This window comes from Pteronotus mesoamericanus, unplaced genomic scaffold (genome assembly GCF_021234165.1).
Source record: "Pteronotus mesoamericanus isolate MK-2021 breed Mesoamerican mustached bat unplaced genomic scaffold, CSHL_Meso_final scaffold_705, whole genome shotgun sequence".
Classification (NCBI taxonomy): domain Eukaryota; kingdom Metazoa; phylum Chordata; class Mammalia; order Chiroptera; family Mormoopidae; genus Pteronotus; species Pteronotus mesoamericanus.
Window position 1 is genome coordinate 12,433,828 of NW_026555326.1, and position 14,831 is coordinate 12,448,658.

The 14,831-nt window shown below is 38.2% G+C and overlaps 2 protein-coding genes across 2 annotated transcripts in view; both read right to left on the minus strand.

Moving 5' to 3' along the window:
• CHD1L (chromodomain helicase DNA binding protein 1 like) overlaps positions 1-14,831 on the minus strand; it is an 80,132-nt gene that overhangs the window by 3,585 nt on the left and 61,716 nt on the right. The window contains exons 16-20 of the mRNA XM_054563282.1: positions 10,852-11,000; positions 9,301-9,464; positions 8,375-8,580; positions 7,136-7,234; positions 2,577-2,647 (exon numbers count right to left, since the gene is read on the minus strand). Coding sequence (XP_054419257.1) covers positions 2,577-2,647; positions 7,136-7,234; positions 8,375-8,580; positions 9,301-9,464; positions 10,852-11,000 — 689 coding nt within the window. The remainder of the gene's footprint in view (positions 1-2,576; positions 2,648-7,135; positions 7,235-8,374; positions 8,581-9,300; positions 9,465-10,851; positions 11,001-14,831) is intronic.
• LOC129062042 (thymosin beta-15A-like) lies at positions 10,512-10,786 on the minus strand. Its single transcript, XM_054562821.1, has 2 exons — positions 10,778-10,786; positions 10,512-10,649 (listed from the first exon to the last, which is right to left on the minus strand). Exons 1-2 carry the CDS (start codon positions 10,784-10,786, stop codon positions 10,512-10,514), a joined length of 147 nt encoding a protein of 48 aa, XP_054418796.1.

Genomic DNA, 14,831 nt, shown 5'->3' on the forward strand with positions numbered 1-14,831 from the left:
CATATTTTGCAGTGCTGGGTTGGTGGAGGTATACTCTTTTAGCCGTCTTTTGTCTGGGAAACTCCTTATTTTGCCTTCCATTTTAATGGAGAGCCTTACTGGGTAAAGCAGTCTTGGTTGCAGGCCTTTGCTTTTCATGACTTGGAATATTTCTGGCCACTCCTTTCTGGCTTGCAGTGTCTGTTAAGAAGTCAGATGCTAGCCATATTGGAGCTCCCTTATATGTTACCACCTCTTTCTCCCTTAATGCCTCTAGGATTCTGTTTGTCTTTTGATATTTACCATTTTAATGATGATGTGTCTTGGAGTGGGCCTCTTTGAGTTTCTCTTGAATGGGACCCTCTGTGCTTCCTGGATTTGTGTGACTTTTTCTCTCCTCAAGTTAGGGAAGCTTTCCATCATTACTTTTTCAAACAGGTTCTCTATCCCTTCCTCATCTTCTCCTCCTTCTGGTATCCCTATCACACAGACATTATTTCGCTTCAGATTGTCCTGCATTTCCCTAAATGCTTTTTCATTCTTTTTGAGTCTTTTTTTATTTCCTTGCTCTTTCTGGGAGCTTTTCTCTACCTTGTCGTCCAGCTCACTGATTCGATCCTCAACTTCATCTAGCCAGCTTTTGATTCCTTCTACTGTGTTCTCCAATTCAGAAATTGTATGCTTCATTTCCTCTTGTCTCATTGCTAATTTCTATGTCCTTTTTCATGCTGATTTAGTTTGCAGCAAGTTCCTTGTAGTTTCCTTGTAGGTTTTGGTAATTCTCTCTGAGCTCACTGAGCTCATTAAGCTTCCTTAGAACCTACATTTGGAACTTAATATCTGATAGTTGACTTGCCTCTCTTTCATTTAGTTCTCTTTCTGGGGATTCTTCCTTTCCCTTCGAGTGGGGGGTATTTCTTTTTCTTCCTGTTATTTGTGAGACTCTTCTTTTTTGCTTCTGCTTCTTAAATTGATCTGTCTTGATTTCCTGAATTTGTGGTGTGAACTTTTATGGTAGGAGACCAGTTTTTTATTTTCTGGATCTGCCTCTGAGGAGTCTGACATTAGGCAATCTGTTCGAGGCTTCCAGGAGTCTACAGTCTGTAGCTGTCTCTTTCAGCTGTTAATCTAGTCACTCTGCACTCAGCAGGCCGCCTTAGCTCGGGGCTGTGCAGAGTCCCTCCTGGAGCAGGGTTATATAGTCCTCTCAGGCTGCTGCTGCTGTATGGGGGAGGAGTCAGCACTGGGATCCTGCCAGCTACCTTCTCTGTTCTCTCCCCAAAGTCTCTGTTCCCAGAAAAGCGTTTTGAGATCATTGTACTCTTAACCACTAACTGATGCTCAAGTAAGCTCTGCAAACACCAAGATAAAACAATTATTCTCTGTCAAAATGCCAAATATCCCCCACCCTCCTAACCTAAGTGGAGCAGAGTTGGAGAGAATGTCAGGAGCATCTGGGGCTGACATCACTAGTCACATCATAGTCTTGGTGTTCTACCCATTGTAGTTTTCTTGAGTCACTGGGTTCTGAATTGTTTATGCACAGCCACTGTTTCATTCTCTCTTTTTTTTTTAGAATTTTTAAATGAGTAAATGTATGACTGAAAAAGCAGAAACCATGTCAAGAAAACATGCCTCTCAGTTTCTAAATGTCTGTTCTAAGTCAGTAAAGTTTGTTTAGAAATTTGGATATGAATTCAGGCACTGGAGAAAGTAGGTAGGGGAGGGAAATAAAACATCTTACAAGAATTCCAAATGACAGACAAGTGAGAGTCACTTAAGATGCAAAAGAAGAATTTTAATGCAGACAGTGGAAATACAGATTGGTTCTTCTTTGCTAGAAAACAAGAATTTTTATAGAACTTGTGATGTAACCAATGATGTAACCCTAAGAGTTTTTAGTTATGTTTTCTTATTCATTCAGAAAATGTTTATTAAGCATTTCCTATGAGCCATACCTCATGAGGTATTGAGGCTACAAAGACAAAATTAAACTCTCTGCATTTAGGAGGGGCTTGCCCTCTAGGTAAGTGGAGGGTACAAGGAAGTAGGGGACAGTGTTCCAGAAGCTGTGATGAACAGAAGCATGGGAAATGGGGGAGAGAAATGGAAGGCAAGGCTCCACCTGTTTATTATGGGCTGAATTATGTCCCCCAGATTTCATGTGTTGAAGCCCTAACCCCTCAGTATTTCAGAAAGTGATTATATATGGAGATAAGACCTTTAAAAAGGCAATTAAATTAAGAAGGCCTTCAGGGTGGGTCCTAATTCAATCTGACTGGTGTCCTCATAGGAAGAAGAAATTTCCCATGGACAGAGGAAAGATCATGTAAGGACACAGCCTGAAGCCAGCTACCTGCAAGGAAAGAGGCCTCAGAGAAAACTAATCTTGCCAGCACCTTAATCTTGGACTTGTGGCCTCCAGAACTGTGAGAAGTATATTTCAGTTTTTTAAGCCACCCATTCTGTGGTAGTTTATGGCAGCCTTAGTGAACTGATATACAGCTAGAGGTCAGTGCAAGCAGGAACAGTTTCAAGGGGAGGTGACAGGAGCCATATTCAGTTCTTGTAAGAGAAGTGGGTTTTTTTTCACTTACCAAATCTTGCCCTTTGTTTCTTGACTCTTTATCATCAATAGGAAATAAGAGGACACCTCCCAAATTCAAGTCTGAGGTAAAATAAAAAGGGGCAACAGAAAGAACGTTAAGTTCACTACAGACTGAATCCAGCCAGGTTTCAAACCTGCCTTTTCTCTCTCTCCTGGAATCATGCACTGTCTTAGCCAGGTACTAAATTTTTTTTCTACTTCATTTTATAACAGTTTACTATTTACATTATTGACCACCCTACAATTCCAGGCATTGTGCTCTAACCCCGGGGATCCAATGATGAATATGACAACATTCTCTGTTAAGTACCCCAGCTTCTGTGTCTTTAAAGAGCTCAGTCCTTGGAGTAGCTTCCTGCAGTCAATTCAGTATCACCTGGGCCACGTGCAAGCTGCGTCACTTTTGCCTGATATTTATATTTACCAGTGTCATGAAGGTAGGTCGTACTTCCCCAAAAAGCTCAATTTTGACAAAAATATGCCTCCAGAGCCTGGCACAGTACTTTATATACAGAAAATAATATTTTTTGAATATAAATTACTTGGCTAAGGTAGATTAACATATATCTTTCCTGCCTGATGTACAAGGTTTAATAGTATAAAAATGTTCCTCTATATTCAGAAATAAAAATGGAATCACTAAAGACTGAAAGAAAAACGTCTGTTAAATCTGTTCAAATGATATCTGATAAGTTTAAGTTCTCAAGGTAAAGTCCACAATTGTAATAATTCACCTAAACAAACTGGCAATTCAATTTTTTGTTTGTCTATAGGAAAATAAAACCAAGGAGATGAGAGTGTTACCATTTAAAATTCTCTGCAAGCAATTAAAATGGTGCTTTTAAATAAGGAAGATTCAGAACAAGTCATCTGTTTCTTGGGCCAGGACTAACACTCTTGTTTGGCTGCAGAGGGCCGGACCATATTCTGGAACTCACATTAAGCATTAGGTTATAAAGGTATTTTTACATGTCTGTTTTTGTTTTTGTTTTTGTTTTCCCTACTCTGTGGCCAGAATGTTGAAGTGAGGAATACTGTTAGAAGCATTTTAAATTTTTTTTTTTTTATTCCCATCCTCTTACCTCCCTCTACCCCTTTGGCAACCATCAACTTATTCTCTATATCTATGGTAGTGTTTCTATTTTGTTTGTTTATTCATTTGTTTTGCATTGCTTTTAGATTCCATATATGAGTGTAATCATAGAGTATTTGCCTTTCTTTGACTTATTTCACTTAGCATAATACCCTCTAGGTCCATCCATGCTGTCACAAATGGAAAAATTTCATTCTTTTTTTATTACTGAGTAATACATATACACGTACACCATCTTTATCCATTCATCTACTAGTGGACATCTGGGTTGTTTCCATATCTTGGCTATTGCTAGTAATTCTTCAATAAACATAGGAGTGCATATCTCTTTTTGAATTAGTGTTTTTGTTTTCTTCGGATAAATGCCCAGAGGTGGAACTGCTGGACCATGTGGTAGCTCTATTTTTACTTTTTGAGGACTTTCCATACTGTTCTCCATAATGGCTACACTAATTTACAATTCCACCAACAATGCACAAGAGTTCCTTTTCCTCTATATCTTCACCACCACTTGTTATTTGTTTATTTACTGCTAGCTATTCTGACAGGTGTGAGGTGATATCTTATTGTGGTTTAATTTACATTTCCCTGATGATTAGTGATAGTGAGCATCTATTCATGTTTGCCAGCCCTCTGTATGTCCTCTTTGGAGAAATGTATATTGAGGTCCTCTGCCCATTTTTTAATTGGATTGTCTAGAATTTTTCTGGTGCTAAGGTGTGTGAGTTCCTTATATATTTTGCATATTAACTGTTTATCTGGAGTATCATCTGCAAATTTATTCTTCCAGTCAGTTTTCTTTTGTTTTATTAATGGTCTCCTTTGCTGTGCAAAAACTTTTTAGTTTGCTATAATCTCATTTATTTTTCCTTTTGTTTCCCTTGCCAAGAAAACATATCCGAAAAGATATTACTAAGAGCAATATCAAAGAGTTTACTGCCTGTTTTCTTCTAGGAGTTTTATGGTTTCAGGTCTTATATTTAAGTCATTATTTAATCCATTTTGAGTTTCTTTTTATATGTAGTGTAGGAAAGTGGTCCAATTTCCAATGTCATTCTTTTGCCCATATATTTCCAGTTTTCCCACCACCACTTATTGAAGAGATTCTACAAACGTATCCCTTATAACCCTAAGTATTTTTGTAGGTTCAGTTATAATTTCTCCTCTTTTATTTCTGATTTGAGTTTATTTCTTTGTCTCATTAAAGGTTTGTCAATTTTATTTATCTTTCTGAAAAGAGCAGCTCTTAATTTTGTTGATTTTTTTCTCTTTTTTTCTGGTATCTAATTTCCTTCCATCCTAATTTTCGCTATTTTCTTCCTTCTGCTAATTTTGGGCTTAAATTTGTTTTTCTTTTCTACATCCTTGAGTTATATGTAACATTAAGTTGATCATCTGCAATCTTTCTAATTTTTCAATATGTTCATTTTTCACTACAAACTTCCCTCTCAGACTGCTTTGGCAGCATCCCATAGGTTTTGGTATGCTGTGTTTCACTTTTTCAAGATATCCTTTGGTTTTCCTTTTGATTTCTTCTTTGACCCCACTGGTTGTTCAGGAGTGTAATTGTTTAGTTTTCACGTAATTTTCCAGCTTTCCTCATGCTGTTGATCTCTACTTTCATACCTTGAGGTCAGAAAAGACACTGAATATGATTTCAATTTTATTTTGCTAAGACTTGTATTCTCTCATATGATCTATCCTGGAAAATGCTCCATATGCACTTGAGAGAATATTCTGCTGCTATTGGAGAGAATGTTCGATAGGTATCTGTTAAGTCTATTTGGTCTAATGTTTGGTTCAAGCCATTATTTCCCTGTTGACTTTTTTCATGTGGATGCTCTATCCATGGCTAAAAGAGGGATGCTGAAGTCCCCTACTATTCTGAATTGCTGTCTATTTCTCCCTTCATATCTGTTAATATTTGCTTAACATAAGTATGCCAATGTTGGATACTTATATATTTATGACCCTTGTATTTTCTTGATGAAACGATCCCTTTATCATTATATTATGACATTTCTCGTCTTATTACCATTCTTGGCTTAAAGTCTATTTTGTCGGATATAAGTATACCTAACTCCTCTTTCTTTTGGTTTCTACTTACATGGAATCTTTTCCCATCACTTTACTTCAAGTCTGTCTTGAAGTGTTTTTAAGGCTCAAGTGGGTCTCTTGCAAGAAGCACACAGTTGGGTCTTGTTTCTTTTTTAATCCATAGCCATTCTGTGCCTTTTGATTAATGAATTCAATATATTTACATTTAGAGTAATTACTGATATGTAAAAAGAACTTATTAATGCCATTTTGTTAACTGCTTTCTAGTTATCTTCCATTTCCATTGTTTCTTCTTTCCCCTGTCTCTGCCTACCTTGCTAAATTGATTATTGTTTATGGTGATATGCTCTTTCCCCTTTATTTGTCTTTTCTGCATATGCTCTAAGTTTCTCCTATATGGTTACAATGGGGTTTACATAAAACTTCTTCTAAATAGAACAGTGAATTTTAGGCTGTTAAGATACGCATTCTGTCCTATCTCCATTGTGTCTCCCTCATGGTTTCAAACAAGGATCCAAACAGGGTCCCCAGTCTACCCTCTGGCTCTGACCTCTCCTGGATTCTCTATTTTTTCAAACTGCCCAATCATATCTAGACCTGGGTTAATTATTTCATCACATGTTAAAAGCCTTCTTCCAGTAACTTGTTTTAGTAGAAAGAGTACTCTATTCATTCTAAGTCTTTAATGACTTTCCACCCTGGAGAACTGAGCAGAAGACTTAGGAAAAACCAATCTCTGAGAAATGTAAAGGGCCCTTCTCTATTAGACAAGGTCCTTTTGCATCTCAAGTTCCCTGGGAAATAATCACAATAATAATTTTACTCCTTTCGCCACTTTGTGATTTCTGCTCACAAAAGAAGGTGCATTTACCCCTTCTCTGTGCCAAGGGAGAATACTGTTGAGACTTCCAAGTGCCCTTAGTGCCAAACAGCTTTATCCCAGCCTGTGTTACCTTTATAATACAGCCTCCTGCCCTCAGCACCCAGCTCTTGTTAACACTTCAATGGTATGTCTGATTTTTCTCTCACAGGCTCTCCCATTTTCATGAGAGAGTCCCTCAAAAAGATGGGGACAGTTGAATAAGTGATGAAATGCTAACCTTCAACATGCATGCAGGGATCACCATTTATCAAAATACTTGCATATTTATTATCCTCACTATAGGTCCATGAGGTAGGTGGAATAAGTATTATTCACAAATTACAAATAAGAAAAGAGGCACAGGGAGGGTAAAGGACTGCCTCAAAGTCACATTACAATGAGCTAATTGGTGACAGAATTTCACTCTAAACAGCATTTTTGACGCCTTATCTACTGCTTTTTAAACCCATATGACACCTATCCTAAGCGTCCTCTCTTACTCCACCCCTAAGTGTTCTTTCTTTGTGCTCCTTACCTTTCATTTTTCCAGCCAGCTCATATATTCTTCTTGGCTCAGTGGATCGTTTTTCCAGAGCTGTGAATAAGCCACCTCTGCCCCAGTGGCCAGAGTCATCTGAGAAAAGAAAGAGAAAATTTTCTTCTGTAGGAGACAAAGTCCAGTCCATAATTTAAAAAACAACAAAAAATAAAGGTACACCAAATAACTTGTAGAAGACAGTTTTTTTCTTCCCTTTGAAAAATCAACCTAATTTCCTAGAAATATCATAGGTTGGACTTCTCAAACAGGTTTAGGTTTTCTATAATAAAGCTGGCCATCATAACAAGAAAGTAATGAAAGCAATGAAAAAATTAATGTACTGAAAGAGCAAAATCTCTGTGGTACTTCTGTAATTCCTAAGAGATGACTGAGGAAGGATGGAGAGTAATTATAATGTAACAAAAGAGCATCGAAGCACTGGTACTACAATACATGACTCCCATTTTACAGGTAAGAAGAGGAAAGGTTAAATGACTTATTCAAGCTGGTGCTAACACAGCTGGTTAGTATCTTGCATTCAGAGTCATTCATTCATACTACTGAAAGTAGTTAGCATGTACTGCATGTAAAGCATTGTTCTAAGCACTAGGGTGATAGCAGTGGACAACAGAAAACCCTGCTCCCATGAAGCTTACTTTCTAGTGCCACGAAACAGTCAAATAAGCAAATACATATGTAATATGTCAGATGGTTATATGTGTCAGCAAGTTAAATAAGGTAGAAAAGGGGACAGAGAAAAATGGAGGGAGGAGGATGGGGTCTGTTCTATACGAGGCAGTCAGAGAGGTCTCTCTGAAACACAGACATTTAAACACCACTTCTTGGGTTCCAGGCAGAGAAAGTAAAAAATAAAAAGTGCAAAGACTGTAAGGAGGATATGTGCTTGGAATTTTGCTTTGTCTGAAAGAATTCGTTTGTCTTACACATGTTGCCTCCTTTTACCCTCTTAAAAACCTTGTGAAGAGAATAATGTAGATATTATCCCAATATATGGATAAGGAAGTTGAGGCCCAGGAATATTGGGTTACTCAAGGAGGGAAACAAGAAATAAGAGTCAAATCCAAGTCTCTTGATTTTAAAATTCATACTTTTTTTGACCACACAAGACTATACTGGGGCCATCAATCACCACTAGGTGAGTATTCTGCTTCATCCTCCCCAGATCTTGGCACCATAAAGATTGAGGCCCCACCATGGGCCCATATTTCTTCTTACCGACGCACTGCACAATCACAGCATCCTCTGCCCCAGCCTGTGGGTGGGTGACATCACCACTGACATACATGATGGAGGTCGAGTTTGAATCTTCGTAATCCAGTTGAGCTGAGCTCTCATCTTCCCCACCCTCTAGGTCCTCTGGTTCACTCTCCTCCGAAGGCAGGCAGAAGGACTGATAATTGTTAGACTCCCACCAGGCCATTCTTTAACCGGCCAGAGAGAAAAGGAAATTAACTGGGAAAATCACACTTTCTCTTGGAGCATGGTTTGTATTGCTATTCACAAACAGTAAGTGCCAAGTGGAAATGCAATTAGAAACTCACCCCAATTGAGTTTTCTGCCTATTTACAAACAAACAAAAAGGCTTACCAATTAGCCTAATGCTTCCTGACTATACTTCAATAGTGAGCAGCCAGCAGATATCCCTGTTTTTAAGAACATGACTAAAAGAGACTGCGAGTCAACTACTTTTTGTTAGCTACATTAAAATCTTAAATTTTCTTGCCTCAACTGCATACATCGTCTCTGCCTTAGGCACTCGGACTTTTCACTTAAGTAAATTGTTTAGGTTAAAGTTTAGTCTTTAAAAAAATATTCTATTACCAACAGGAGTTACCAGCTTTACAGAAGTTTTCTGCAATTTTAAAGTGATGTTCAAGCCCTGGCTGGGTAGCTCAGCTGGTCAGAGCATCATCCCGACATGCCGAGGCTGCAGCATGTGCCAGTCAAGACACATACAAGAATCAATCAATGAATGCATAAATAAGTGGAATACAAATTGATGGTTTTTTTCTATCTTTCTAAAACCAATAAATAATTTTTAAAAAGCAATGTTCAACTGTGGACTCACTATACAGTAGTGATTCCTTTACCAACTGTACTCTCAGCTTTATTAATAATAAAGTCAAATAACAGACACATACTTTTTTTTATGTTCCACTTCTTCCTTTTTCCTCTTCTTCTCCTCCATTAGTCTCTTTCTCTTCACTAATGCTTCTTCTCTTTTCTGCCTTCTGTCCTCCAGCTCTTCTGGACTTAGAATCCTCTTCCTCTTGGTAGACCCTTCCACAAGCCCTGGGATGAGAACCTGTAGAAGAACAAGATCACAAGCAAGAAGTTTGGGGGCTGTCTCTTCCTTCATGAGCTTCACTCATCCCTAGAACACACTGTATGGAGGCAACATGCTTAAAATTTCACAGAACACTGCATCTCCATGCCACCTGGTATGGTAGGAAGGCACTTCAATTTACACTTCCATCACCTATCTCCACACAGGCATGGCAACCAGGACATGGTGCTCTAAACTCAACCAAAGCACTGGCATGGTTGGTACAGCAATATATCATTTTGGTTAATGTCATTAGGAATAAGGGAATTCAAAAACAGTAACTTTTAAAACATTGAAAGTTTACTTTGCAGGACGCCATTTCAGGTTTAACCCCTTTTAATGGGAATTTTCCTACAATGTATATTTCTTAAACAGAATATTTCAGTATCATGATTATCTTAATGATAGCTAGTATTCAATGACCACACACTAAGTGCCAAATAATGTGGACATCAGAGATACTGATTGCTTCCATCTCTTAATAACATGGGGTCATGATTATGAAGAGCAGGGTATGTAATAAAGTTATCCCAGGGCTGGCTTAGATGGACAGAGGTGCTTTTACCTGCATTAAATGGCAAAATACTTTCGCCTGGATAATGTTTTTTATGCCAATTTTCTAAATAGTTTTTAAACTGCAGTAAAGTTAATTATACTTATATTTCTTGTTTTTAGTGATTATATCTATTATTGCTACCTTAGAAATTAAAATAAACTGCGAGAAGCTTCAAAAGCAAGTCACTTCATGAAGATTATGAAGCAATGACAACTAGCTTACGCATAAGGGCTGTAAGGACTACACACACAAAGGTCATCAACAGTGAGGCTGGCGGCAGCATCTGCCAGTGCAATTTATGCACAAATGGAGTTTAAAAAATGTATGTAAAGGAACACTGTTCATCCCTGATCTGTCAGCCAGGGAGTATGGGTAAGAAGACATCAGAAAAGGCCTAAAATCTCTACAACACAAAGGTTTATGAAAAACTAGCTCAAACACATATTTGTTCTTGGGAGAAGTTCTTCATTTTATGATGTTTGAACACGCTCTTTCTCCTGCTGGATAGTTTCCTTTGTGGGGAGAACAGTTTTTCCTTCAGTATGAGTTTTATTCAGTTTTGATTTGTCAAACTTGACTTCAAGTGACAAGTCTGGCTTATCACTCCTCTTGACAAAAGAAAGGCAGAAGGCTGGAAGACTGGAGAAAGGCAGAGAGCTGGGGGAAGACTGCTCCACACACTAGCTGAGGTAATTATATTTCAACAAATACAAGTTCTTTCTTAATAAATCACAACCAGCATCATTTTTTATTCTCTTAGAATGAGAATTTGGAAGAATTTATTATTTTACATAAATTAATAGTTCTTACACTGCCTTTATTTCGGAGTAACCGGCCCTCTTGACTAGTTTTCTCCAAAAGGGTTTTCTGAAGATTCACCAGTTGCTCAAATGATTTTCTGTCTTCTTTACTGGGCTCCCTAGAATAGTCTTTCCCTTCAAATAAGTACATATGATGTTCTAAGAATATAAAACACAGAAAAAGAAATGTTAGATACTAAAGAAAAACGAATTAGTTGTATTCAAAGCAATACCCAGGGTGAACAAAAGAACAGCCTGGGCCTGACCAGGTGGCTCAGTTGGTTGGAGCATCATCCCCTGCACCAAGCGGTTGCAGATTCAATCCCCAGTCAATGTACACACCTAGGCTGCTGGTTGATTTTTAGTTGGGGTGTGCATGGGAGGCAACCAATCAATGTTTCTCTCTCACACTGACATTTCTCTCTCTCTCTATTCCCCCTCTCTCCCTCTCTCCCTTCCTCTCTAAAATTAATAAACATGTCCTCAGGTGAGTATTACCCCCCACAAATAACCCCAAAACAGTCTATAGTTCTAAACGGGCTAAGACTAGCCTGTGATGAAGGTATTGCATTTCCAATGCCATTGGCATGATGGATTTGGGATCCGCACAGAGGTCTCACACATTTGCTTTTCAAAGGAGGGCATGGCTAAAGCCCTTTTTGTCATCTCTAGATGGTCCGTGATACCTCCACCCTATTGAGTCTTGTATCACTCATCACTTATCATGCCACACTATTCCTCAGCATAAATCTCCTGACATTAAGGTAACTAACTTAGAACATATTCTAAACACACATTTAATACTCAACTCTTTCCTCCCTCTTTTCTAAAATATTTTTTTAAAAAGTGACAAATTGATAGGAAAAATGAAGAATCAAAAATACAATCCCTTAGATTTACAATAGTTTTTCCAGATCTCATTAAACATTTTCATGAGCCTTACCACGATCCTGGCATAACCAATCCCACTTAAGAAAGGGAAACCTGAGACTGAGATAGGGATTAAGGGACTCCCCAATTCTTACTGCTAATACATAAAGAATCCAGAATTTTCTGACTCTAAGGCCCATGTGCTCTTTTCAGTATACTGTTGTCCACAGAAAGAGGGAGAGATAACAGGCCAGCAAATAATTACTACAGCAATAACAATAACAAGAATGTAATCTGGAATAGGACTGTATGCTATCAGGGCAGTATCACATTAGAATCCTGCAACTGTTTAAAACAGAGATGCAGACATTAACAGCACCATTTTAGAGATTGGGACACAAAGGTTCAAACAGGTTGCATGATCTGCCAATGTCATGAATCACTGACAAAAGAAACTCATGACAAAACAAAACTAACAACCACAGAGATGTGAGATAATGATTCTAAGTGAAATGTATTTAACAGCATGTTACCAAAGAATGTATTTTCACAGCATTATGAAATCAGCTATAACTATGTTTTCTCTAGAGAGTACAAGAGCAAGATATTTTCATTCTCCAGAGATAAAGTGCTTCACACCTGTACTCAAATACAACCAGCTTTAATTCTAATAGCATTTGCTAATTAATCAGCAGTGGGCTTTCAACAAGGTACTCTATCAACATGTGGAGAAAATAAAGAGCTGAAAAGTGCCAAATAAGATCAACATATGTAGCTACCTATTGCGTGAATTCTCAACTCACAAACATGCTGCACTGCCTGAAAAAATCATTGTTTTTTGGCAGGTGGACTGTGTGAGAAATATAATTATTTTTCTGAAAAACAATGAAGTGTTATTTTGTTCTAGTAAACATTAGAAAAAAAAGCTGAAATTAATCTAGATTGAGTGCAGAAATGGGTCAAAGCTTCAGTATCTAATGTAATCAAAATGCAACCTAAAAATAGTACCACACGCATCTATTTCTTCTCCCATCTAAAACCACTAAGTGCAGTAAAGGGATTTTTAAAAGATATATGTGGCAACAATAAATGTAAACTTCAATAACTCATCGGAAAATGGAAGTTGACTCAAGGGCAATAACAGGTTAAGGACAGTGGAAGCAAAACACAGATGCCTAGTCAAGGTGTGATTATGAGAACAGAAACACTTTGAATCCTCTAAAAGCTAAAGACATTACAAGGACAAGGTAACCCAGGGCAGGGGAACAGAGAGAAATTCTGCACACCAAAAATGGGAGTACCATGAACCTCTGACTCATACTGTCTCTTCAACTTGAGAAAACAGATTTAGTTCAACCCCTATCCCACATCTTCCAAGAAAGAAAACAAGTTGTCCAGTGAAAACACTTCACATGCAGACATGTGGGAAGGACTCCTCAATGCAAAAGCCTACCTCACCAGCCAGTAATGCTGGAATAAGGACCAAGGGCCCATATACCTGTTCAGGCCAGAGCTGCCTGTCAGCTATAGCATTTCACCGGTACATGTGATCAGATGGCCAGAGTATACCAGATATTTCAAGAAAACTAACAATAAGAACATGATTCCCAAACAAATTTTGAAAAAAATAGTAGCAGCAATAACTGGAGGAAAGAGAGACAATGCAGGGGGCAGAGGTATACTTTTTTAAAAAGATAAAGCTTTTAAAAAGTATTCCAGGGAGAATATTATAATAAATGTCCTCGGATTACATCTCTGAAACAAAACAGGGTACAATTATGATAAGCAGAGAACAAAAATCCTTGAAGAATAAAAATAGGATTCTAATATTAAAAAATGTAAAAGACAGCTTGTTCGATCACGTTGGGGCCTGTGGAGGCTGCTGGGAACAGAACTTCAAAATGACAAATAAATGTGGAAGGCTGTGGTCCAAGGTCATTTCTATTGGCTGTTAATGTGGTCTCTGGAACAGGAGGGACCACAAAGCTCTTCTTAAAATTGAAGGTGTTTATGCTGGAGATGAAACTGAGTTCTATCTATGCAAGAGACGTGCTTATGTGTACAAAGCAAAGAACAACACAGCGACTCTTCTCATGGCAAACTGAACAAAACCAGAGTCATCTGGGGAAAGGTAACTTCTGCTCATGGCATGGTTCATACTAAATTTTGAAACAAACTTCCTGCAAAGGCCATTGAACACAGAGTCCATGTAATGCTGTACCCCTCAAGGATTTAAACTTATTGAAAGGTAAACTAAAAATGTAAAAAAGAACCACAAGAAAAGTCCGAGTGGCGCCCTATAGAAGAGTGCCGGCTGCTCGCATGCCGATCTCCCCACATCCTGTCACAACCATCCAGATCAAAAAAAGATAAAACCACCCGAATCCATGCTGACTACAAAATTAAGAGTCAGAGAGCACTACAAACTTCAATCTGCAGGTACAGAAATGAATATTCAAAACCAGCTGGACCAGCTCCCACACCCACACTAGAGTGGAGAGTCAGGAGAAGCTGCACAGAAAGAGGAGAGGGTTGCACCGCAAATCCCAAAATGATGAGAATAGGTCTGAGACCTGGTAGATCACAGCAGTGGCTACCAAGAAATTGAAAGGAAGAAACTAGAAAGTACATGCAGCCAGCAATTTGGGAAAACACTCCTTCTGAGGAAGAGGGAAAGACAACTTAGAAGGGGGAGACATGCCCTGGCAGCTTTATGACAAAGGATAAGAAGGAAGCAAGAGATGGAAATTCTGAGTCCTACAAAAACAAAAGAGAACACAAAACCAGAAGTCAAACCAACGCTACTCCTCACCAAAAAAAGGGAAGCACTATCTAGTAAAGACTCAGTACTTCTCTGTACACACGGAATAAGGTTCTCTTGAATTAAGACACCTAGTAAGACTCTCAAACCACACACCTGAGTCCATATGGAATCCTTGCTGCCACTAGTATAGAAAAATAAAGTCATTTCAAAACAACCATATATATCAGGGAACAGCCTTACAAAGCTATCATTTGAAAAAAAAAAAAAACTCTTCAAACAAGAAATTCAAATATTCAAAACAGAAATAGACAAATGTTAACTAAACTCAGAAAAATTAAGAGAAAGACAAAATCATC